Here is a 24,956-nt window from a genome sequence, read left to right as displayed (position 1 = left end):
GCCAATCAACCACCAGTGTTTGGACAAATGTTATTGGTGTGTGACAGAGGCTAATCTCCAAACTAATCAAACAGATTGATATTGATATATATTATATATCTCTGTATATAATGTATATCATATATAATATCGTATATAATATTTCTCTGTGCCGTCCACTAAGGAGGGATATTTCTTCTCTTCTTGTTGTAAGTGGACCCAGCATTTGTGTTTTGGGGTTTTACATTAAAATACCAGTGTGAAGCATCTGTTTCTGCCTGTCAGCAGTAGCTTTTGGTATTTTACCATACTGCTGCTGTGAGTCTGAACGTTTTGTGTAGACCAAAGATATCTCTCACGTTGCTCACCAGAAACTGATCCTAATAAATCAGCTGTATCAGCTACACTGACTTCATTTACAGTAATGTTTTAATTTGATTCATTCATTTGTGCTTAAGATACCACAATAAAAAAAACAACATAGACTTTTTATTACTGCACGGTCAATCTGGATACTGCTTCAGATGCTCCAATGCTACTGTCAGCCTGCTGTGATCAGTCACTACAGGGGAAACACATGACACATTAACTCTCCCTGAAGCTACAGTTTACTGACGTTATTTGTTTTGATCTGTTCTGCAGAATAAGGGGATCCACGAGTGGAACTTCAGCGCCACATCAGTACGAGGTGTCAGGTCAGTGTCTGTCGTCTTTAATGAAACACTTCTCGCGTGACCTCACCTGTCTCCAGTGATGCTCTGGTCTAAATTTATCAACAAGGGTTGTTTGTTGGAATAAAAGCAGATAGTATCATTAGAATGCTTTTTAGAGGCATGAATAGGGAACAATGTGTAGTATTTAAAGGTGAAAAATGAACAAAATCTATATTATTGTGTAATAATTTAACCATTCTACAACTCCTTAGTGCACAGGAGTCTGTAGGTTGTGCAGCTCGAGGTGAATTAGAAGTCACTTAGTGAATCCTCTAAATCTCTGTAAGCTGTGTTTGGTAGATAGCAGCATGTGTCAGTTGCATGAAGATGTGCATCGATAGCACCAGTACATACATTATTTGAACAGGTTTGATTCCTTGTTTCTGAAATACCAGAAAGAGAAACATGGAAAAACACATTGCAGTGTACAACGGAATAAAAATAGGATTTACCTCTAGCTGCATGTAAGGTTTAGCATTAAGGTAAAAGAATGTGCAGAGGTTTCCAAACATGCACCACTGCAAAAACTAAAATATATATAACATGCAGATTTGAGAGAAGTCGTGTACTCTACTGTCACTTCACCTCTTACAGCTGCAGCCTGCTCCCTTCACAGCACACACAGTTTACCACAGACCGTTATCATGTCTTGCTCTGCGCCTCCTTTTCCACGGTCCTCAGAGGAATTCAGTGTCAGATCAGAGAGAAGCGGAGGGCTGTGCTCACATGTTGCTAGGGAACGACTCATTCTCTGTGCCCACTCAGCCTGCAGACAGACAGCAGGACACAATAGCAGCTTTGCGAGCAACAGTACGACCACACATACAGTCCCTCCATTGTCTGGCTCAGCAGCTCAGGCCCTGACACGCTTGTGAAGAATTGGACAAGCGCTCATGTCAGCGTGCAAAAGTTTCAGTTAAGTTGGATAATTGACAGTATTTGTTTACACGTTGCATCTACCAGGCTAATATGATAAGTGTCCACACACAGTGACAAACACTTGTTTATTTCATATTCAGGATGTTTAGTCGTGGATTGTTGGCTGATGTCATGAGTCCAGTGAAAGGCTTAATTCATTCTGACTCACATCTGCTGTCAGGGGATTATTGAACGACTGACTGTTTCTGGACTGTTTTTCCTCCTCAGCATCTCCAAGTTTGACGAGCGCAGCGCCTTTCTCTACGTGCTTTACAATGCGGAAGACTTCCAGATCTATTTCTGCACAGAGATGCATTGTAAAAGGTTGGTCTCTCTGTTCTGTCTCTGTTTGTTTGACATCAGTTAACTAATAATAATACTGTGAATCTACAATTAATATGACAATAGGTTCTTATTGACATCATTTCTTATTACTTTGAAATTGATATTATTGAATCTTATAAGCAAGTAATTAAAAATTAGCTTAAAATCATAACACCATGGTTCATTTATTCACTTTGACTTTAAATCTGAAAAGACAGACTAATCTAAAATGTGATTTGAACGATTCAACACATTAATGGGAGTGCTTTATGTGGGAAAGACCACAACATCACTATAGTTGCAATTTTGGCTGAATTTGTGTGGCCTCAATTTCCCCTTGAAAACTTTCCAACTTGTGCATGTTCACAAATTTTATTTAATTTTAATTTTATATAATTATTTATATAAATAATATATTTATATTTTATTCCATAAATCTAAGCCATAATTGGCCCAACATCTCATCTAAACTCACTTTATCTCTTCTCTAGTTTTGCCCTTCCCCACAGTAGATCAGGCACTTTTGTTAGCTCTGTAGTCAGGTGGGATATTTCACATCCCCCTCTGTCACTGCGAACACACCTTGTTTCATTTCTATACCATCGTTTTCTTCGCTGGCTTCTCGGTGAAGCACTGAGTGTGCAGACTGTGACTCTCACATCAGAGGCTCCCGAGCACTTCCAGTTCCCATTATCTGGAGTGTGAGAGTCAGTGAGTCATGCCTGCTGTTGTTGTGATGCTGCTTTTCTTTTGATAAAGAGAAATAAGGAAGGACATGGTGGCATGGGAGGGGTGAAAAGAAAGGAAAGAAGAAATAGATGAAAGGCAGTAGAAAGAGGAAGAGATCCCATATGATGGTTTGCATGACGGGCATGTGAAACAGAACATGCGACGCAGTGAACACCTGCAGGCAGCGTGACGAGGTGTTGTGCTGATACACAGTGTGTTTGTAATGACTGTGGTAAAAGTCATATGCATGGATATGTGTGGGAGGTGTGCATGTAAACATACTGTAACCCCCCCTTCTAGAAAAGACCACCAGCCATTTAAACACCACTCAAGCATAATATGTGCTACTGTAAGTGGAGCTCAGACAATATGTGCTAATGCTGTGTGTGAAATCCTTCTGATGCTGATTTATTCTTGTTTAAGCAAAATACCAGAGTCCTGGTTGTTTTTGCATTCATTTTTACATGCTACAGACAGATATATGTAGGACCGGGTGCATGAATGCCAAACTTGTGTGTCCTAACTTTAAATAGAATATTAATATTTTTTTGTTTTTGTTTACATGTTTTATAGTGTAAAATGAAAAATGTGTTTTATTACATTAGCAGTCAGACAGCTGAGTGGTACACATTGTTGTATGCTACTGGACTCTGAGCTTTTCCAAAACACAGATGACCTACACTCTGTCCTTTCCCTGAATGCCTCACACTCAGTCCACCAGAGCGGCTGCTAACAGACAGCTCATGCTGCACGTTGTGAATAAACACAGTTACTTACAGTACTTTTCTCTACGTAAAACCTGCACATCATGTATAGTTCATTGAGCTGTGTGTGATTTGTACATTTCTTTTTTGGCAGATTCTGCGATCTGGTCAACAGCATAACAGAGGAGACTTGGAAGGGTCCAGAGGAGGGAGACTGTGATGGTGATACCTTAGAGGTGAAAATACTGGATTCTCTTTCACATGTTTAGCTGCTTTAGTAGCTTAAACTGAATATTTAACTTATTTCTGAAGCGTTTTATTTGCTTTTTTTGCCTCAAAATTGATTTTCATCCAGCATCTTTATAGCCAAACACATAATATTTCCTAATTCCGCAATTATGCAACTTTTTCAATGCATGGGTAAGAAAATGGTTTACCTGTTTCTTTCTCGACACTGTTTCTTTACATCCTGTTGTGTTTTTTTGCGGTGTACTTTGCCTGCTTTTAAAATGTCACAGGAAATATGATGTTATTTTATGTTTCCCGCAAAAGGATTGAAATGCTGAAAGAAGATAAAAACATTCTGAACTAGTGTAGGATTAGTAGAATAGTGTAGTTAGTTCTTCTGGCTATTTTGCAGAACACAGAACCTTTATCTACAAATGTATTTTTTACTATAAGGTAAAAATCTGATCAAGCCTGTATGAAATGTTTTCTCGTCTAGCTTTTCTAATCCAGTTCATCACAATTTGCATTATAATAACTGCATCCAAACTCAGCTGCAAAGCCGGAGAAGTGAACGGTGACCTGCTGGGATAAGTCCTGGATTCTGCTCGTGTGCTTTGTGTGCTTTGACGGGGCAGAACAGACACCTGCTGCTGCATTCACCTGTCTTCCCAGCAGAGCCTGGGGAAAAGAAAAGCTAATTAGCCTAAGCGCTGCTGCACCCTCTTTGACTCAGCATGACACAGATCAAATGTCTAACAGGTTTCATCAGACCTAGTTTTATATGTGTGCTGTTGCAGCATCAAGCTGGATTTACCTTAGGGTTTTATGCAGCATCAGCTGTCAGTCCCGTCCTACAACAGTCCTAAAACCAGACTCAGTCGGTTTCCTTTAAATATTAATCACACACCTCATCACCGAAGTGAAGGAATCAAAGTGTAACAGGTTTGATGTGAACATTCAATTAGCATAATTTAAAATGGTTGTTGCCCTTTGCCCCTTGTCCCCACAGTACGACTACGAGTACGACGAGCACGGAGAGAGGGTTGTTCTAGGAAAAGGCACGTTTGGAGTGGTGTATGCAGGACGAGACCTCAGCAACCAGGTCCGACTGGCCATCAAGGAAATACCAGAAAGAGACAGCAGGTAAGAAAAGAGAGGTTTTACAGTGTTGTCATGACACAAGAATATAGTATGTAGTGTAGTGGTAGTCGTATATATAGTATATCATTTATTTATTTATACATTTGTACTATTAATGATTCTTCTACAGGTCAGACATTTTTCTTTTGTAATTAAAAATCTGTTTACATTCAGTCTTTGTCTCTAAAACTGGTTGGTGCCTGGCGTTATTGGGTTACAGTCCACACATAAACTAAAGCAGCACACTTTCATTTATTTCCATTCATCCATTTAGTCCCTGTGAGTGGCTCCAAACCAACAGGAGCTTCTTACTGGAAAGAGATGGTGTTAATCACTGTGCTACCCTTAAATTTCAGTTCCCAAAACTAAACTAAATGACGGAAACGCTGCTGTACAACCTGATTGTATCCGACTGAGTAATACACGATGGGAAACATTTAGAAGCAAATCTCTTTGCACTGCTGCCTGGCTGAGTCTGACTTCTCTCTCTGCATTGGAGCAAATTTCTTCAAAATATGTTCCAAAAAATACAGGAAGTCTAGTATTTGGATCAAGTAGCTCTTGAAAATTACAGCGTGTCATAATATGTTAGTTGCAGCTGTTATTTAATTTATTTATTTGTGTAAATAATTATTATCAGATACTAGATATTACCTGTGAATAATGTACTAAAGTCGTCAAAAAGAGATTTTTCAGTGATGTGTGAATATTAATGAACCCCAGATGATGAATCACTACACTTCCTGGTCACCCACTCAACTTTCTTTGGCACTTAAATCAGTCCAAAATGTCACATTTCCACACAAGGTATTTAATAATCAATTATGCAGATTCCCATGGAAGTGCTCAGCTTGATGTTGTTTTGAAGCCTCTCAGTCCATTTTATGTATTCATTTATTTATTTATTTATTTGATTTTATCCTGTGCAAAAATGAAATCACAGCCTGTATGTAAACAGGTGTCTGAGCTGTTAATGCCTCATCTTGTTCTGCACTAGTTTTGAGCATCATTAAGCAAAGTGCTGATTTCCTCCAGCTGAGAGTGTGAACACAGATCAGCAGTGTCCCTTGTGGTTTCTGGCTTTCATTTGGGGGGCTGGTATCCACTTGAGTGAATTGTTAGTGGAAAGCTGTGAAAGCAAACCCCCACACCCCTGTCTTTTATTCCCACCACTCCCTCTGCTTGTTTCCGCTTGTCTTCCCATAGTTCCACCTACTCAACTCAGATTGCAAGACGCTCGCGGACTAGATGATTTCACTGCCTCACTTTCTTTCCACTAATCACATCAGAAAAGTCAGCGGGCGCTCGGCCGCAAAGAATGCAGGGAATTTATTCAGCAGCGGACAGACATCTCAAGACAGGCGGAGAGAGGGAGTGAAAGTGATTCACGCAGGGAAATAGCTGACAGGCATGGTTTCAGTTCCCAGAGCTACCTGTTGTTCTGGTCATATATCAGATTGTGTCATCGGTTTTTCTCGTGTAGTGTTTTGTTTGTCAGCTGCCGTCTTTATCTATCTTGGTCATTCTGGTGAAATGACGCTGAGTTCCAGTGGAAGCTCCATAAATAAAGTTTCTCTTCTGCAAAACTGAAATGAAACAATGATTTGATTAGTCATCTGACGGAAAACAAAACATCAACCGTTTCTCATAATACCTTTCCAGCAAAAGTACCACCTCGTAAATGTCAGTGTTTTCAGTTTTTTGTCATTTTTACAATAGTGAATTGAAAGTTTTTGGCTTTTAATTAGACACAGTGAGATATTAGAGATATCACAGTTGACTGTGAGAACTTGTGGCCATTTGTAAGCCCTCAGTGATCGGCAAGTATTTCATCATTTTTATTAAGTTTTCATTCGTTTTTTTGTCTTCTCAATATTGACCTGTGTGATTATTGAACACACACGGAACATATGTGAAGAAAATAAAGAGAACAATAAAAGACACTGTGCTATAGCTGTGTCTTTTATTTGTTCTTTGTTTTTCATCCATATTTCCTCACTGTTGTTTCCTGGAGCCTTGTGGAAAAGTTGATTCTTTCCATAACAAAGGTTTCATAAATTGTGTTGTAAGTGTGGTATGTCGAGTGTCACCAACAAATATCTTTAATAACATACTCAAATGGAGACTTTATTGTAAACTTAAAAGTTATTTTAATGCCTCTCTAAATTCTTTCACCCAACGTTTAACCTGTTGTGTCCAAACTATTGTTTCTGTCTGTTGTAACAAAGTGTTTTGATGTCTCGTGTTTTTAATGAAGATACTCTCAGCCTCTCCACGAGGAGATCGCACTTCACAAGCACTTGAAGCACAAGAACATCGTCCAGTATCTCGGCTCCATCAGCGAGAACGGTTTCATCAAGATCTTCATGGAGCAGGTGCCTGGAGGTGAGATACCCGTTGATGCTGTCACACTTTTACAAAAGGGAAATTAAAGAAAGAAGAGTAAGAATGGAAATGTATTCATACACAACTAAACCTGAGTGCCACTGCAAAATAATTAAAAGGTAACTGAATTATTATAAGGACAAGGTGCCTTTTGTGCAGCAATTTCTAATTAAATTCCTCCAGTGATTGTTTTTTTATTACTTTTTTTTTTTTTAGTTGTTACTTACTGATGTTGACTTTTGTGCATTTTCTTCATTCATTCATTCCTATAAAGAGAAATGTTGTCCACTTTGATGCCAAATGACTGTAAATGCATAGAAAATGGAGATTGCACGTTGTTTGTCAGCAGTAGTGAGAAACCTGAATGCCTTCATACTCTGAATTTGCAGGCTTGTCAGGCCTGTGTTGCTAATCTCAGGTCAGACTGAGTGTATTGATTGTTGGTGTCATTTGTCCCATTGTGTGCAGGGAGTCTGTCTGCACTGCTGAGATCCAAGTGGGGCCCACTGAAAAACAACGAGCCCACCATCGGCTTCTACACACGGCAAATCCTAGAGGGGCTGAAGTACCTTCATGACAACCAGATCGCACACAGAGACATCAAGGTGACTAAACAGAAGCAATAATTGAAACAGTTTTCTGTGTATACTGTCACTATTCATCTTATTTTTAGGGAGATCTTTCCATGGAAAGGAAACACTGCTGCACAGAAAGTGATGCATTTAGCATTTGCATTCTGTGGCAATAAGCAAATGAACGGTGAAGAGCTACAGTGGTGGATAGTGAGGAGTAAATTCAGATATCAGACATTTGCTACACTACAAAATAGTGATCTCTCTATAAAGTGCACTGTATAGTAAACAAGAGAGTGAAGAAAAACTAAACTTCTTTAAGCAGCACACACACATTAAATATATACGTAATTAAATAGGTTATGCTTATTTTTTTATTCAAAATCACATATAGTGCATAAACATGTATTGTATAATATTGAATAAGGCAGGTTAAAGTGCTTGCACAATATAAAAAAATCACAAAAACGGACATGGACGGTCATCAACCTCTTCCCCGTGTGTCTTCTCACAGATTATCTTTTCAATCTGCAGGGTGATAATGTGCTCATCAACACCTACAGCGGCATCCTGAAGATATCTGATTTTGGCACGTCAAAGAGGTTGGCCGGGATCAATCCCTGCACTGAGACGTTCACAGGTATGTCTGACCCACTTCCCCTAGGTACAGTAGATGTTTTCACTTTAACTTTGCTCAGTAGTGGCCATAAATAACTCTGAACAGTGAGGTAACCCCACACAGATAATAAGTGCCTTTGGCTGTGACCGGTCAGCATTAATCCAGCCCCAGCTCCTTGACCAGTACATGGTAACGAGAGCTGAGAATAGACGACTGTGGCTATTCAGAGGCTTTGAGTTTAGCATGAGTCTGTGGTCAGAGCGTGTGATTGTGTGTCTGCACCACTGCGGCCTGTTGCAGCCCAGTTTGACCTTGGATTACACCGTCTGACAGCTGATAGAAGCAGACAGGGACTTACCGTGAACGGTGGAGCTCTTTCAGGAAATTGGGCTACTCCTTTTTATAGCCCAGCCTTGCTATAAATGTTTCCCGACCTGTTTTTAGCTCTGAACATGAGCTTCTAAAAACAGCAAATAGGCAGTCAGCAGGCTATTATTAGAACAGAAGAGTCCTTTCAGCGCGGTGCTGAAAATGTTCTTTGTACTGAGCTGCGGGGTCATAAATCCTGGGAAAGCTTTTGTAACCCGACTGGTCATTTGAAATAATTGTGTCATCACCTCAGGACATCTATTTTTGGCATTTACATCAGTTTTCCTTTCACCTAATAAAGGCTGTGGAACACTGTGACCTTGTTTTTGCAAATGTATTCAAGTAAAACATTATTTTTAATAGTTTTGTACAAAAGCTGCAGTGAGAACAAGTATGAGTGACTAAGACTAGACGTCTCCACTAACTATCATTTTAACATCCGGCTGTGTGTTGCATGTTTCTAGGAACACTACAGTACATGGCTCCTGAAATCATAGACAAGGGTCCTCGGGGGTACGGCAAACCAGCAGACATCTGGTCTCTGGGCTGCACCATAATAGAGATGGCAACTGGGAAACCACCTTTCTATGAACTGGGAGAACCACAAGCCGCCATGTTCAAGGTGAGACACACAGTTAATAAGATATAAGATGGTCTTAGGGAGTAACAGGTTATTTTTAGCCACCAGGTTGTAGATGGCAGGAGAACAGCTGTTGCTGTGGGGACGTCTTCTAAACAGTGTTCGTCAGTCGTGCATAGGAACAGCTGTGGCTCTGGCATTTCAACACAACTGGTCAGTTTTCAGATCTGAAAGCTGATAATTGCTCCCCTGACGATTACGCTCGTACAGTACATGATGTTTTTACAGATTAGGCTAACGTGTTGGGTAAGAGCTTAACTTAACAACTCTGTTGTTGGAACATCAGATGTCTGCTTTTCCTCCAAAGACCAAATCACCTCGTCTATCTTGTTCTGAAAACCCACCAATGGAAATAAAGTGCATGGAAACTGAATTAAGCCCCGACTTGTTCTGGCACGAAGTTGACGACAGACTAAATGCTTCTCCTCTTACATAATTCTGTTAGCAAACAAACTCAATCAGCTGTTGAAATGCTGGACAATAAGTCACTTCACACAGATGTGCAGTAAGTAAAGCAGAAGGCTGCGAGGCGGCTGGACCAACTGGAGCAAAAAGCCTGCACAGTGACCGGACTGAGGAGATCCTTCATCCCCACAACCATCAGTCTCTACTTTCACTATCTTCTAACTACAAGACTACCTGAGCTCAACATCCCACTAGTAAACACCATATTTAAAGATGCCCTTTCCATTTCTATTAGAAAGAAGCCATCAAATAAAATAATGAACCGTTTTGTAGCCCGTCACATCTCGGTTCCCCTTTAAATGGAAACACAACAGTGAGTCAGCTGTTATGCACCTGCATTGTTTTACCACCTGTGTGTAGAAACTCCAAATTTTGTCTGCACACAAACTTCTGTTTGAACACAAACAAGTGTGTCGCTCGTTAGGAGGAACCTTCGCAGGCTCCCTCCTGTCATTATTATTATTTCCAGTTTCTGTTTGCACATGTCTTTGTGGGAAATCTCTACTCACGCATTGTGTATTTGCTTTGGTTTCAAATGTAAGGCGCTTCACACGAATGAAAAACCGTTCTTTGCCATGTGTGACCCATGAAGGGCATTTAAAGGCGTTTAAGGGTTGTGTTTAAAGGGTTGCAGGACTTATGTCAAAGTGCTTGACTGTGGAATTTTCCATATGATGTAATTTAATTAACAGGATGTGAATTTAAACGTGTGTGTGTCTGTGTCTGTGTGTCTGTGTGTGTGTGTGTGTGTTACTGGGCTGAATCTACCTTGTAGTAAATAAGACATTAAAGCAGAATTTTCTGGACAGGAACTTCGTGTACAGGCATTTCATCTTTAAAGGCATGTTGTGTCTGTACTTTATATATCATATTATATCATTTCCCGAACAGTCTCTGTATGCTCTTCACTCATCCTTGTGGAATTTCTCCAGCAAGAGGAATCTCCCTGGTAATCTTAAGTCAACATTCCTCAGCGGCAACAACAGGAATGTCGAACGTTCTTATTGTCCTTACCATCTTGAACTTTGAGTGTTATTGCTCTCAATGGGGCCTGAAGCACAGTTTAAACGCTCCCATTATGTTTGAATTGTCTCCATGCAGTTTATTGAATCGTTAATTCCAACAGCAGGAGAGTTTTCAGAGAGCTCAGAGATGATGTGTGATCTCAGTGTCTTATGTTAAACTGACATCATGGCTTCTTAACCCTTCAGTCTGAACTGATTGTTTGTCCTTTATCTTCAGGTGGGCATGTTTAAGATCCATCCAGAGATCCCAGAGTCCATGTCTCCGGAGGCTAAGGCCTTCATCCTGCGCTGCTTTGAGCCCGATCCCGACCATCGAGCCACCGCCCTCGACCTGCTCACTGATGAGTTCCTCACCGTCACCAGCCGCAAGAAGAAGAGCAAGAGCAGCTTCACAGGTGGGTACAACAGTCTAACAGATTCGATTAATAATGCACGAGATTCTGTTGGTGTTTTTCTCCTTTCATCTTCATTTGGATCCTCAGTAGCTTTCACAAAGTTGTTGCTAGGCATCATGGGGTCCACAATCTTGGAGTAAATTTACTTTAAATTCACACAGTATAAAAAACAAATGCAACGTAACCACCAGAGAACCACTGTAGAGTGGATGTTAAAGAACACAACATCCTGCCTTTGTCCAAATGTAATCAAATCCACCAACCAGCACGACAGAGGCTCACTATTCAGCCTGTCATATCTTGTCTGTTCCCGCTGTGCAAAAACTGAATTTTAAGAACAGGTAATAGTCCTGCACATAATTCACCGAATAAATACACAGAGCAAAACATGTGAGCATGCACTTGAGTGTCCTTAGCTGTACCTAATCATTGTCTGCTAATAATTGTCATGTGCTTAACCTGCTCCGTGTGAACAAAGTGTTTTTCATGCAACCTGAACACACCCTTGATCTTCATTGTCTGGACTTCAGTCTGTGTTGGGTTTCAACCCAGCGACAGTAATACTATCATGTGTGCTGGCACCAGCATAAAATAGTTTTTTAAAAGGCTCAAAAGCTTGTGCCTGCATACTCGAGAATGTTATCCTGCCAGTTTAACATGGAAATCTTGTTCGGTTTTGTTCTCAAATAACTGCTGACACATACTTTCTGCTTTCCCCCACAGCTCTGACGCCAGGGTCAGGTGAGTTACTCTACTCTCTCCACTTCTTCAGAATCTATTCTCAAACCTAGAGAGAGTATTTTATAAACTGGATGTCAGCTCCATGAAGCATCTGTCTGCTCTGCTGTGCAGTATCTAGGCTACAGTTTTCTCTTTTCACCTGTCAGTGGATACCTAGCTGGCACGACTCTGCTCTTTGCAGGAACTCAAAAAGACACGACGTCTTTCCTAATGCTTGAAGGTCTTTGTGATCTCTGTTTCATAATTTGGCTGCCAGCTACATTAAAAAAAGCTTGTCTTCCTAAACACGATGAGAAGGTAGCATCAATTTTAGGCATTAGATTGTGATTTAAGGTGTATTTGTGCATCGGTACTGAAAAGGAAGCCAATTTTCTTTCAGCAATTTTACTCATTTCATGCTCTTGCAAAGCCCACTTTGTTGCACAGTCTAACTCTGTGCAATGTACAAATAAATAATAGTGCATAAGTGATGCATCCTGCACCTTTTATGTTTGTGTCTTTCAGAGTACCTCCGCAGTATCTCCCTGCCTGTGCCAGTGGTGGTGGAGGACACCAGCAGCAGCAGTGAGTACGGATCTGTCTCCCCTGACAACGACCTCAACACCAACCCCTTCATCTTCAAGCCCAGCGTCAAGTGCTACAGTGAGAAGGACGTAAAGGGGCCCAGGTCCCTGTTCCTCAGGTAGAAACGGGGGTTGGAGCAGATTTAAATCCTGACATTAATTTGTTCTTATTTCTTATTGATCAAATTGATCAATCATTTGACCACTACTCATGACACGACCCACTGTCGTGCGAAAAATTATATAGAAACTGAACCCAGATATATGTATTATATGTTTTATTAAACACAAAGACATCAAACATTTTAATATATTACAGGTCATTTTTACATTTTCTGAGTCATATTTTTTATTTGCATACTCTCTGTCTGCATTTGGTGTGCTCACCTATACTGTACATAACAAATTTGTAATTTAAAACAAAACTAAATTAATCCAACATCAGCCTTGACATGCAAAGACCGAACAGGTGGAACAAACCACAAAGTGTGATGCTGCATTCAGGTTAGTGCCAAAAAGCTCAGAGTTGTTTTATTTTCTCCTCAGCATTCCTGTGGAGAACTTCGAGGACCACAGTGCCCCTCCATCCCCTGATGAGAAAGATTCTGGCTTCTTTATGCTTCGAAAGGACAGTGAAAGGCGAGCCACCCTGCACCGCATCATGACCGAGGACCAGGACAAGGTGGTGGCCAACCTGACGGAGGCCCTGTCACAGGTAGGTGATAGAACAAACCATCAGGAGAGAAGGGATGAACAGAATCAGACACAGCTAGATCAACAACACCAAGTGGGCCTGTTACTCCGTTCTAATGGCTTCTATCCCCGCTCCCCTGCCTCATATCTTCAGGGCTCTGAGGAAATTAAGCTGAAGCCTCAGCACATCTCCACTCTCGTGGTCAGTCTGGCCGACTTTGTTCGCATGGCAGACAGGAAAATCATCGCCAACACACTGTCCCAACTCAAGCTGGAGCTGGACTTCGACAGCACAGCCATCAGTCAACTGCAGGTCGTGCTGTTTGGATTCCAGGATGCTGTAAGTATAAAAAAAATTAAAACACCTAAAATGCTTCATCAGAAACAGAAACATCATGGAATATGGTGAAAGGAAGGGATTAAATGTAGAAAATCTCTGCTGCGTTTCACCTCACACGTCATCATCTCTTTAAATCAACAATGAAAACATTAGAAACAATCCATCATCTTATCGGAGATGAGACCAAACTGTTCCTTTGATTTGTTTGTTGCTGAAATTCTTCACATAAGCTGCTCATTTTCTACCCTCCTGCACCTGTAATATGTGATTTCCTGTCTGTTATCCATCTCCTATTTGTAGGCAGATGCTCTTTTACTGTAACCTCTGCATAAACCATGAGCTATGAACACATCATTCGTCATTTCAAAGAGCTGCAGGCAGCAGCAGGCTGCCATGATGCTGCTCTTCCTGCACAGAGCCCAGACAGTAAACCGTGAAAAACGTGTAACCTTTAAGTGAGGTGGTAATAAAGGGGAATCTATCAGGAGTAATTGCACATTCTCTAAAGAGGCTGATCTGCCCCTCAGAAATGCAGATTAAATGTCAATAGAGCAAGTGGTTGTTTTCATATTTCTAAGCGCTGTTGCATAATCCTACAAAAAGCTGAAGCTCCGATGCCTCCTGTTGGTCATCAGTGCAAAGACTAAAAGGGGGCAGAGTCATCAGAAAAAGTATTACCATAGTGTAGAAATAACAAAAACAGAAATAAAACATTTGTATAAATGCTGGAAATGAACCGTAACAAGTGTATTTTGGACTGTGAAACTCTTTCAGGTGAACAAGGTGCTGCGAAACCACAACATTAAGCCTCACTGGATGTTTGCTCTGGATAACATCATCCGCAAAGCTGTGCAGACGGCCATCACAATCCTGGTGCCAGGTAACATCATGAGCTCTAAATACTTTATCAACACTCCCTCAGGGCGCCACTGACTATCTGATAAACACAGGAGGTGTGGTGACAGGTTTTTGTTAAAGGTTGAGAGACTCCACTTGAATTAACATGATTATCTACGTCTCACTGTTGCTTCCTTCTTCATTTGAAGGAAGTACGAGCATTAGGGGAAAGGTAATAGGGCTGATAGTTGTAATCTTGCAGTGATACACACATGAATGCATCTGCACAGAATGACAATAAAATGAGCTGCTAGATTTAGCAGCAACATGTTACTGCATGTTTTTGCTCCTTGGGTTTGACTTAGATTTTTGTAGATGGTGTGAAGGAATTTGGACTTTGTACTTGCACAGGGAGAAAAACCTGCTCACTGATCCCTGTGTAAATATAAACTGGGGCCAGTTAATCGCTTAGTTTATAAAAAAGTCAGTTTATCAGTTGATCAGCGTTCAATAAATAATCAATTAAAGTGATCTCTCCTGTCTGTGTTCAGAGCTGAGGCCTCACTTCAGTCTGGCTTCAGAAAGTGACCCGGCCGACCAGGAGGACGTTGACGACGTTGAGCCAGAGAGAACCTCCACCCACCAGAGCCGAGTTCCTCCGGTCGCCGCTCACGACGACACTGTGGCCACATCAGGAGTGAGCACGCTCAGTTCCACCGTGTCTCACGAGTCCCACAATGCACAGCGCTCAGTGAGCATGGAGCTGAGCAGGCTGAAGCTGGAGACCAGCAGGTAGACGTGAACGTCAAACAGGAAGCTTTGCATTGTTCAGCTCAGAGCCTCTATCTATTATTCTTCCAGTTGTGCTTCTTGAAGTTCCAAATTACAATTTACGTCAACAATTGTCTGTCAGTGGCCTTCTCCAAGTTTCTTTAAGAGCTTTTTAACTTTACTTCAGCAGCTCAGCTCTTCTCCAGGATATCATAGTTTTCTTCACCAAACATTTGCTATCCTGCCGTCATCAGGCATCCTGAGGTTGTTTCCTGTTTCCGTATATGCATCATGTATTCAACATGTCCCCACTGATACCAAACATTATTACAGAACATCGCAAAAAGTAAAGAACAAATATTCAGTAAACACATGAATGCAATACAGAGATCCATCACGTGATCACATTATCTGCTCTGCTCATTGCTTACAGTAAATCTTTACACAGTTTTTCATTTATCATGTCATTAATTATTCACGTTGATGATAATCTCTCATAAAATCAGAAAATAAACCCGAATATTAAACAGGCGTCTGTGTACAGTATATGAATGATACTGTATATTAGAATATTTCCCCAGATACCTGATCACAGCCTGAAGCGCGACAGTGTGGTAGTGTTGCATGTTTTGTATGATAATAATCAGTGAAATAAATGCTGCTGTTGTGTTTCCTCTGACCTGTTTTACTTCAGGCTGCTGGAGCAGCTGCTGGAGAAGGAGCGAGAGTATCAGGCCATTCTGCAACAGGTGCTGGAGGAGAGAGAGCAGGAGATCAGACTACTGAGGCTGCGATCTGAGCCCGCAGGTCTGTACTTTAGTTTTCACGCTCCTTTCTGCTGCTGCCACTTTACATTCACAGCTTATGTGTAATAAATAAACCAAACTGCATGTTAAACATCGTACAGAGAAATATCCAAGACTCACTTTCACACTTTGTCTCTGCAGCTTGTGTAATAATTACATACAAGTTATGACATGAATAGCACACAGATAAAGCTTTTTAACACCTGTTGGAGGTGCAAATTGTGTGATATCTAATTCTTTATCCTATCAAATGCATCCGGATTTGTGGATTTGATGTTATAGCTGTGTGCTTTTTCATAAGACGTCATGTATGTGTGCTCATAGTATTATTTGTACATATCTTTTGCGTACCTATGGTAAAATACTTTGGCTACTGTGATTTCCTTGTGCAAATGTTTTGTGACTTGAACCTGAGTCTGTCCACTGTTTGCTGTAGGAGACATCCAACCATGTTCCCCAGAGACACAGACGAGTCAACCTGCAGAGACGCATGAAGACTCAGAGTTGACCAGCTGGCTCAGGCTTTACGGTGCCGATCAGGACGCTATTGATCGAGTGAGTGCCGGATATTTTGTTTTTCTTTTCTCTGAGGTAACATGAAACTGTTCTGCAGTTTAATCCATGTTGTTTCTTAGATACTGAATGAGGAGTACACTCTGAACAACATCCTTCATGATGTAACAAGAGACGATCTGAAGAGTTTACGACTGAGGTAGCAACACCACTTTTCTTATTTTATTTTTAAAGTCATAGGCAACAGTTTTACTTGTGGAGTCGGTAACAAAGACATCTTAATGAGCAGTTCTTGGGGTGGAGTTCCAGTTAAAGTCTGGGTGATCAAATCATGTTGTTGAGCGTGTTTATTAACTGGGTAATTACTTCAGTTTCCATCCTTTTTAAATGTCTGTTGTGTCACGTTGACATGAAGGTAAAACACAAAAACCTTTACTGAAGGAATACCTCACTGTCTGTGCAGCATTTGGTTCCCTCATGTGGTTGTTTGAAGTAATGCATCAAAGCCCACAGTATAACGTGCACTGAAAGGGATTCTGTTCATTATTCAGGGTATCTGTCACCTGTGCAGGTGTTAAAGCTGAGTAGAAAACAGTGTAAAGATGAAAGAAATGATTTAAATGGAACTGTAAATGTTTTAGTTATTTACCACAGTGTGTGGTCTTAAAGTGGTAAGTAAATAATGACATTTACTCAAATGCTGTACTTAAATACAGTTTTAAGTTGCTTTTACTTTACTGGATTATTTGCATTTTAACTTTTTTGCACTTTTACTTGAGTTTTGAGTTTGTTCTTCTGCCACCTCTGAATGAAGTCCATATATTACAGTGTGATACATGTCTTCCTGTCTGTTTGTGTCCTCTCAGAGGTGGGATCCTGTGTAAGCTGTGGAAGGCCATCACAGACTACAGGCAGAAGCCGACCTGACGCCTTACGTGGTGACAATCACTCGCTCAGAGAAGCCCGACAGCTCAGCGTTCTCCTCTTTACCTCAGTATTTTATAAGAGTGAGACGTTCAGGGGAAGCGCCTTCGTTCGCTGTGTGCAGAGCAGCTCCTCGACTCGACTGCTGTTGTCCGAGCACTTTGAGCATTTTGGACATGAGGTCAATTTAAAAGCAACAATCACTGAGAAGTGCCACTCGTTTTTGTTACTTCCTGACGGACGTGACGCCGCTTTTTGTTACAGGTGTGGTTAAAGAGAAAATCTACAATGAAAGTTTTGAAAACTGCCCAAAACATTTTCTTTACAAGATGTTTACAAAACTGGAGACTGACAGTTTTCTAATTCAAGCCTGAGATACAAAATACTACAATGAAAATCATCTGTACTAATGTTTTCATCATATGCATCTTATCACTACTTTTATTTAAATGTGCATTTAATTTAACTGTGATGCTAACCTGAAGGATGTCAGTGCATATCCTATTTTATTTTTTATTTTACCTGTCTGGAGACTTATTTAAATTGACAGTGCTTTTATCACATTTCCTTTTATAAAAACGAATCTACATTTTTATTTTCCTGAAACGTGTAAATATTGTGTCATAGAATTATATGTGAATGAATTTTGAGTATTTTAAAGACATGTTGACAAACATAGTTAAACGTCCATGTGGACTGGACCAAGTCTGTAATGAACACTTGACAAAATGAATTGTACATATTTGTATTTTCTAGTGTCACTGATCATAGGAGATAATATTCAGTCAGTAATTAACATTACATCAGACCATCTGCTGTTTTTTTATTTGGTTATACACTGACAAACTTGTGTTTATCTTGTTTGTGTACGTGTAGATATGATCATGTATATTGTATTGAAAATCTAAAATACAAACTAATTTCACATAGAATAGTTTGTTTGTTTTTTAACTGAGATGTCAGAAATGGGGGAAATAATCATGAGCAGTGTGTCCAGTTTGTTTCATGTCTAAAATAATACAAGAATTTCATGTCACATTGTTGAATAAAATTTTTATCATCTTGAAGCTGTGTCTGTTTTACAAATATGTGCATCTGTGGTTCAGCCTCACCTCAGCAGTCTGAATAAAATACAGCCTCCACAATAATTAACTCTGTTTTAAATGATAACTGAACATCATCATCTTCATAATTTGGTTTCAGCGAAATAACCTGAGCTACAACCCATGAATGGAAGACGGAAACCTGACTGAAAGAGACTTAAAATGAGGCCAACATGTCATTTATGGTCATTTTCTGTTTCTCTGTTGTCACTTTTTGTGTCTTTTGGGACAATTCGTATCTATTTTAAGTCATTTTATGTCTATTTTGGTGCTTTTTTGTGTCTGTTTTCTATACATTTTGTGACTTTGGGCTCTTTTGCATCTATTTTTGCTCCTTTATCTCGTTCGGTTGCTGGTTTTTGGCTATTCTTGGTCATTTTTGTGTCTGTTTTCTCTTTCATTTTTGTTTTTTTACTACTCTACCTGCTCGGAGTCCCACACTGTGAAACACATGTAGATTTCTCAGGGCGTCAAACATAAAGTGGAATTAGGAGTAAAAGTACAATGAAACACAAGTACCTGCCTCAAAGTAAATGTACTTCGTTACTTTGCAGCATCGTTACTCATCCTAGTGACGTCAGTGGGTGCCCCCCCCCCTCACCATGACAACGACAGATTTCCAGCATCGTCACCATCGTTACCTCCGCCGCTCATCATTTACGCACAATTACTGACTTCAAATATCGTTTCCCGTGTTTTATTTTACTGCCACCGGGATCACAGCTCATGTAGCTCGGAGCCCCATGCGTGGCAGAGCCGCTGGAGGCAGAGGGAGACGCCGTGTACCAGCGGAACAACATGGCTCTGCTGCAGCATCCCCGGCTGCTGCTCGCCTGTGTCGCGCTGTCGCTCGCAGTGTCCAGTGTCGGCGCTCGGTCGTCGCCGATATCGGACTTAAAATCCAAAATATCAGGGGTGGAGGAGCTGTTGGAGGAATTCCGCAAGCAGCTCCAACAGGACCAGGCGTCCAGGGCTGGCGATGTGATTGACTCTTGCGTGGGCGACTTCAGCGCCGTAGGGGAGCGCATCATCCGCGCCAAGGCCTCCATCGAGCAGGGGGCCGCCTTCCTCCTGGCCCCGGACAGGGTGTACACCTGGAAGGACTGCCTGCACGCCTGCTGCTCCCACCCTCACTGCACGGTGGCGGTGGTCCAGGAGGACCTGAGGCAGCCCGGGGACGGTCTCGGCTGTTACCTGTTCAACTGCACCTACAGGAGTAAAAATGTCTGCTCCTTCGCTCCTCAGCAGGGATTCAGCACCTACAGCTGGGCCCCCAACGCCACGCAGGGACACCCCCCTGTTTCTCCCAGCGGTTCAGCCACAAGGCTCGGAGAGGGTGATGTGGATGAGACACAAGGTGGGAGACCATCATGTCACACATCCTGTATATTAACATTAGTGGTCATAAGGTGTCATAGGCAGAAATGAAAACGATGTTGATCTCTGTTTACAAAGGTTTCTAGACTGTATAGACCATACTTCATGCAGTTATTCATTAATTATACCTAAGGATAAGATATGATTTTATTGATCCCTAAGGGGAAAGTTCACAGTTAAGTCATGGACATGTTACAGCGTCTAATAAGTGTGACCAGTACAGCTTTTGATTATTGGATGAGGCTCATATTTACTCTTAGTATATGTAGAAGAGAAATGAGGAATAGTGGTTTAATTGTCAACTGTTGGAACACAAAACTTCATCAGGCTTAACATCATCATTTATCATGATCTTCCACCCTCCCAACATAATTAGATTTGACTTTTATTTAAGCTTACTGGTGCATCAGGGTTCGCCATCAGCAGCTGCCACCTAACCCGATAAAGCCTGCAGAGCAAGTTAATGATTTGCCCTATAGGTCCCGGCCTCGCAAAATTCAGGATACTGAGACCAGCTGCAGGTGTGTCTGTGACACACAGTTACCTCCCCTATTTATTTAGAATTATAGTTATTAAAGTAAGTTAGTAAGATTAGCCTCATTACACCAACTACTTTTACATTTTTATGTACAAACACATGACAATTAAGTGTTTTTTTTCTCTGTTTTTACAAATAACCAGCAGAATAATTAATGCTGAAAGAAACTCTTAATTGTAAATACGATATTTAAAAATATCTACATTACGTTTTTATTCTTTATACTAAAACACTGTAATATAATAATCTATTTTTGCCCTGCGTGAGTGACATTTTTAAAAAGTGATCATGTTGTGCACATCTTCCACATAACAAGGATTTTTCTGTTCGCAGACACAGACGAGCCTCCTCGCAGTGACGCTGGACAGGATGTGGTGATCCAGCTGCCCACAGACTGGGCCGTCCTGGACGGTCGGGACAGTGTGGACGACCACGGGATCAACCGCTACGAATGGACTCTCGTCAAGGGAGATACAACCATCAACATGAAGGTCAGCGGGGACATCTGTTTTGTTGATGCGTGCAGTAAAATGACAGCATGCTGTTAAATTTGGTTCCTGATGATGAGGATGAAACGTTCTGTTATTCTCTCCTGTCTACTGGGTTCAGGGGATTCTTACATTTGCATTTGCGGTATGAACAGCCACTAAACGTCCGGACACCAGAGTCAAATTGCATTTGTGTGTTTGCATTAGTTAAGTCAACAGGGTGGCTTGTGTCCAGAGCTCCATAACACAGTGCTGTATCAACAGAGATAAGAGTTTGCTATGCTGCAGAGGCGACATGTAAAGCTTGTAGCACAGCACTCCCTGCCTTTTATATACTCAGACTATATTCTATACCTAATTTTGATATTTTTTAATTATTATTAGCCACTAGAGTCCAGTTTGAAATACAGAAACTGATGCTGGAGCTCATGTAAGCGGCTAGTACAGAATGTAGAGATGCTGAAGTGACTTATCTCAATCTGTGATCATTATATGTGATTCACTGAATTGAATTAATGGTTTTGTTTGTATGTTTGTTGAAGGCGACCCACCCAGGGCTGTTAAAAATCAGCGGCCTCCAGGAGGGTGTGTACACCTTCCAGATGACTGTCACTGACACTGCAGGCCAGAAGAGCTCCGACAACGTTTCTGTGACTGTGTTGGCCCCGAAACACCAAGCAGAAGGTGAGCAGAAGGTCACCCAAACGTCAGAGAAGGGTGTAAAGTTGTTGGACTTTTGATGTTACAGTGGAAGATTATCACAAAGTCATGTTTGCCTTTATCTGTGCACAGTGTGCACGGGTCACTGTTCAAACTACCAGTTCAAGTGCGATGACGGCTGCTGTATTGACATCACATACGCCTGTGATGGGAAGCAACACTGTCCCGACCGCTCTGATGAAGATTTCTGCCCAAACTGTAAGAAACATTTGTCTTTTATAATCTCTTGTTTCAAGAAAAGCATTCATGTAAAAACATACACACATCCCCTCCATTCTTTTCTCTTTTTGTGATTTCTTTAGTTGACAGCAGCCGGAAGTCAGTGACCCACCCTGTCGACCTACCCAGCCCTCACAGACCTGTAGTCCAGACAGAGGAGGCTGAGGACAGCTCCATGCTGCAGTCTGGGCCTAGAAAGACCCTGCAGAACATTATACCACTGCAGGAGAGGACAAAGACTGCTCCTCCACAAAGTCCAGGTCAACAAGAGGCTTCAGTGAGTCAAGGTGGGGTTGTGTTTATATTTAAAGGTCTGTTTGAACACAGGAAAATGATTCTCTGAGTGGAAATAGACCATTGTCTGTCTTTTACTGCAGCTGTACCGCTTCAAATGTTTGCTTAACATGATGATTCTCTATTATTGCTGTGTCATTAGTGCAGTGTCTCTTTGTAAAGAGGCAAAGCTGGTTTTAGTGTGTCTCTGGACATGGAAGCAGATGGAGCCCCTGTGGGCAGCCACTGAGTCGTAGCACTGAGCTCAATGCTGGCGAAGCCACGGGGCCACTCTGCATTCCCTGGGAAAGCAGCTCTGTTCCTGTGTCCACTCTGAGTGCTGGAACAAAGCAGCTCTGTCCTCTCTGCCATCTGATCCCTGACTGAACAAATTAGCTTCATCCACCATTAGTGTTTTACTTTGGGTATTTCAGCAGTGAGATGTGCTCTCAGGAGTCTAAAATGACACCATGACACCTCAAACAGTCCAAGAACCAAACTGGTTTCACTTTGAATAACATCAGAGAAAGGTAAATGTTACCATTTATTCTTTATAAGTGATTTTAATAACTTAGATAATAACTAATACTTTTTAATCAACACAATAGTTTATTTAGCAGTTAAGTTAAATTTACTCCACATCACTTATTCCAGTTCAGGATTACTGGTAAAAATTCAAACTAATTGAAAGATGTGATGTGTCAAAAATATGTGAACACAGTAAAAATTAAAATATTTACTTTGGTGTTTATGTAAAACAACAAATAAAAATACCAGCTGTGAGAGGCCATATGCACACGTCACACACTTGTGAGTCACTTGTGCAGTGCGATGAAAACTACACATAACAGTGAGGTCAAAATGTACTATATACCTAAAAGTAATGAAAGAACGAAAATAAAGTGAGGCATCTGACACTTCTCAGTGGTAGGAATGAAACTGGACCAAACCTGATGACAAAAGATGCTGAGAGTAAACATCTGTATTTCAGGATCTCTGTAAAATGTTGTAGTGACAATATTTTCTTGCAGGATAAGTGGTAAATCTAATGCATGGAGGGTTAAATTCATATCTCTAAATATCGTCCATGTAAGGGCAGTTCAAATGGACACACATGGAACAGGCCGGGTGGTGTCTTTGGAGCTATATAATCATGAAGTCAGAAATCACTGCACACACGACGTGCTGCACAGGACCTGATCACGTTTACCTCCCTCTGTTTGTGATGCTGTAGATCCATGCGCTGCAGCTCCAGTCGTAGGACCCTGTAAAGGCACCTTTCCACGCTGGTACTATGATCAAAACGCCGGCCAGTGCAAACACTTCCTGTATGGGGGTTGCCAGGGCAACCACAACAACTTCCTCCAGGAGTCTGACTGTGTCAGTGAATGTATACAAAAAAGTGAGAACCAGCTTGTTGTTGTCCATTTCTCTGTTAATTCTAATTAATTAGTATTATTTTATGTCTTATGTCTTATTTTGACTAATACATCTAACTAACGTCATGTAGGTCCAGTTTTCAAACCTGCAACTGTGGCCCCTCCCGTCACCAAACAGACTGAAATAGGTAAATTCATTTTATAAACTGGGGGAAAGAAGCTTCAGAGAAATATTAGTATTAGTGCTTTCTAAACTGGGTTGTGTTTTTGTTGAAGCTGCTCCTAAAGTCTCCCAGAGCCAAGTGCAGAGTGACACCCCCATCTCCAAACCATTTCCAGTGATGGGGGGGCATCCAGTCCCAGAGTCAGGTAAGAGCCAATGTTTGTGTCAAAGAGAACATTTAAATTTCTCTCAAACATTTGGGCTTATAAATAATTTCTGTAAAATATGTATAATATAAAATATTACAGTATAAATCCAGAATGCAGATTTTTAAATGTGCTGATGTCAAACATACATTAGTCACCACACAAACTGAGACGTACTCTTTATTCGTTTGTGTGGTTTCTTCCTCCAGGTGCCATCCTTCCTCTTGCACTCGGTCTTATCATCACCGCTCTCCTGCTGCTCATGATTGGCTGTCGTCTGAGACTTGTTCGTCACAAGCTGAAGAAAGCTCGACCCCTCACCACAGAGGAGTCGGATTACCTCATCAACGGCATGTACCTGTAGCCAGGTAATCAGCCTGGGGCAGCAAATACAAGAGAGACGTGAGAAAAGAGAAATGTGGGGCGTTGTCACCAGAGTCTGAGCCAGAACTTTTTGAAGTTGGGCTCTGTGTCTCTAATTTGTCCCAACGATCATAGATGCTGCCTTCAAAGCCAGTGACACATATTCAAATGCTTGTGAATTCATATTTACCGTCTGTTGTCTTAAGAAAATCTGATTTGAGCCCATATCGGTGAGATATCAACAGTCCTAAGCGTTCAGAACTGCCTAAATTCCACCAGTAACTTCTGGGTTATTAGATTTTTCATTGTCATTGATTTTCTGACATGTGCCAATCAGTGGCCCGGATGTATTTACGTTATGTTTGTAGACTGTACCCGAGTGAAACTGGAGTGCGGACTTTACGAGTGCCTGTTACTTAAGTTATACAAATATCCCAGAATAATAGAAAAGCCATAGCAAATTCTGTTGGTTATGTTCCACTCCTGCCTGATTCTGCTGCATATTTTGCTTTATTTAAACAAACGTGAAGTATGTACTACTACAGTATGTTTGCACAGATGTATTCTCTCAAAGTCCAGTCTTTCACCTGATATATTAAAGTTTATTATATATCAAACACTACTGGTGTAATCTGTTCACAAACTGTTTTACAAAATATCTGTTTTCCCATATTTTATCACATAATTAAACTACTTTTGATGATCTAAGGTCATTACCTTGATTTTTATCGTTA

General features: G+C 41.0%; 2 protein-coding genes across 2 annotated transcripts in view; both read left to right on the top strand.

The window, feature by feature from the left end:
* map3k5 (mitogen-activated protein kinase kinase kinase 5) overlaps window positions 1-18,460 on the top strand; it is a 49,556-nt gene extending 31,096 nt beyond the window's left edge. Inside the window, exons 12-30 of the mRNA XM_026340727.1 lie at window positions 622-674; window positions 1,839-1,934; window positions 3,522-3,603; window positions 4,605-4,738; window positions 6,993-7,120; window positions 7,589-7,725; window positions 8,227-8,332; window positions 9,145-9,302; window positions 11,028-11,205; window positions 11,929-11,946; window positions 12,451-12,628; window positions 13,056-13,224; window positions 13,357-13,542; window positions 14,317-14,422; window positions 14,931-15,171; window positions 15,845-15,957; window positions 16,393-16,511; window positions 16,592-16,668; window positions 17,336-18,460. Coding sequence (XP_026196512.1) covers window positions 622-674; window positions 1,839-1,934; window positions 3,522-3,603; window positions 4,605-4,738; window positions 6,993-7,120; window positions 7,589-7,725; window positions 8,227-8,332; window positions 9,145-9,302; window positions 11,028-11,205; window positions 11,929-11,946; window positions 12,451-12,628; window positions 13,056-13,224; window positions 13,357-13,542; window positions 14,317-14,422; window positions 14,931-15,171; window positions 15,845-15,957; window positions 16,393-16,511; window positions 16,592-16,668; window positions 17,336-17,396 — 2,340 coding nt within the window. The 3' untranslated portion in view covers window positions 17,397-18,460. The remainder of the gene's footprint in view (window positions 1-621; window positions 675-1,838; window positions 1,935-3,521; window positions 3,604-4,604; window positions 4,739-6,992; window positions 7,121-7,588; window positions 7,726-8,226; window positions 8,333-9,144; window positions 9,303-11,027; window positions 11,206-11,928; window positions 11,947-12,450; window positions 12,629-13,055; window positions 13,225-13,356; window positions 13,543-14,316; window positions 14,423-14,930; window positions 15,172-15,844; window positions 15,958-16,392; window positions 16,512-16,591; window positions 16,669-17,335) is intronic.
* A 652-nt stretch (window positions 18,461-19,112) lies between these two features.
* On the top strand, window positions 19,113-24,839 carry lrp11 (low density lipoprotein receptor-related protein 11). Its single transcript, XM_026340854.1, has 9 exons — window positions 19,113-19,853; window positions 20,745-20,902; window positions 21,442-21,583; window positions 21,692-21,817; window positions 21,922-22,125; window positions 23,346-23,513; window positions 23,622-23,678; window positions 23,767-23,859; window positions 24,069-24,839. Exons 1-9 carry the CDS (start codon window positions 19,295-19,297, stop codon window positions 24,221-24,223), a joined length of 1,662 nt encoding a protein of 553 aa, XP_026196639.1. The 5' UTR covers window positions 19,113-19,294; the 3' UTR covers window positions 24,224-24,839.
* Window positions 24,840-24,956: the final 117 nt, after the last annotated feature.

Source organism: Anabas testudineus, chromosome 24 (genome assembly GCF_900324465.2).
Source record: "Anabas testudineus chromosome 24, fAnaTes1.2, whole genome shotgun sequence".
NCBI lineage: Eukaryota > Metazoa > Chordata > Actinopteri > Anabantiformes > Anabantidae > Anabas > Anabas testudineus.
The sequence above is the reverse complement of the archived record's forward strand: the minus strand, read 5'-3'. Positions and strand labels throughout refer to the sequence as shown.

What these genes read in the sequence shown, in the direction of transcription:
- lrp11 (XM_026340854.1), top strand. Translation starts at nt 19,295, where the DNA reads ATGGCTCTGCTGCAGCATCCCCGGCTGCTGCTCGCCTGTGTCGCGCTG. An exon ending in ATACAACCATCAACATGAAG is followed by an intron (nt 20,903 to 21,441) that starts GTCAGCGGGGAC and finishes TGTTTGTTGAAG; the next exon opens with GCGACCCACCCAGGGCTGTT. An exon ending in AGAGGCTTCAGTGAGTCAAG is followed by an intron (nt 22,126 to 23,345) that starts GTGGGGTTGTGT and finishes GTGATGCTGTAG; the next exon opens with ATCCATGCGCTGCAGCTCCA.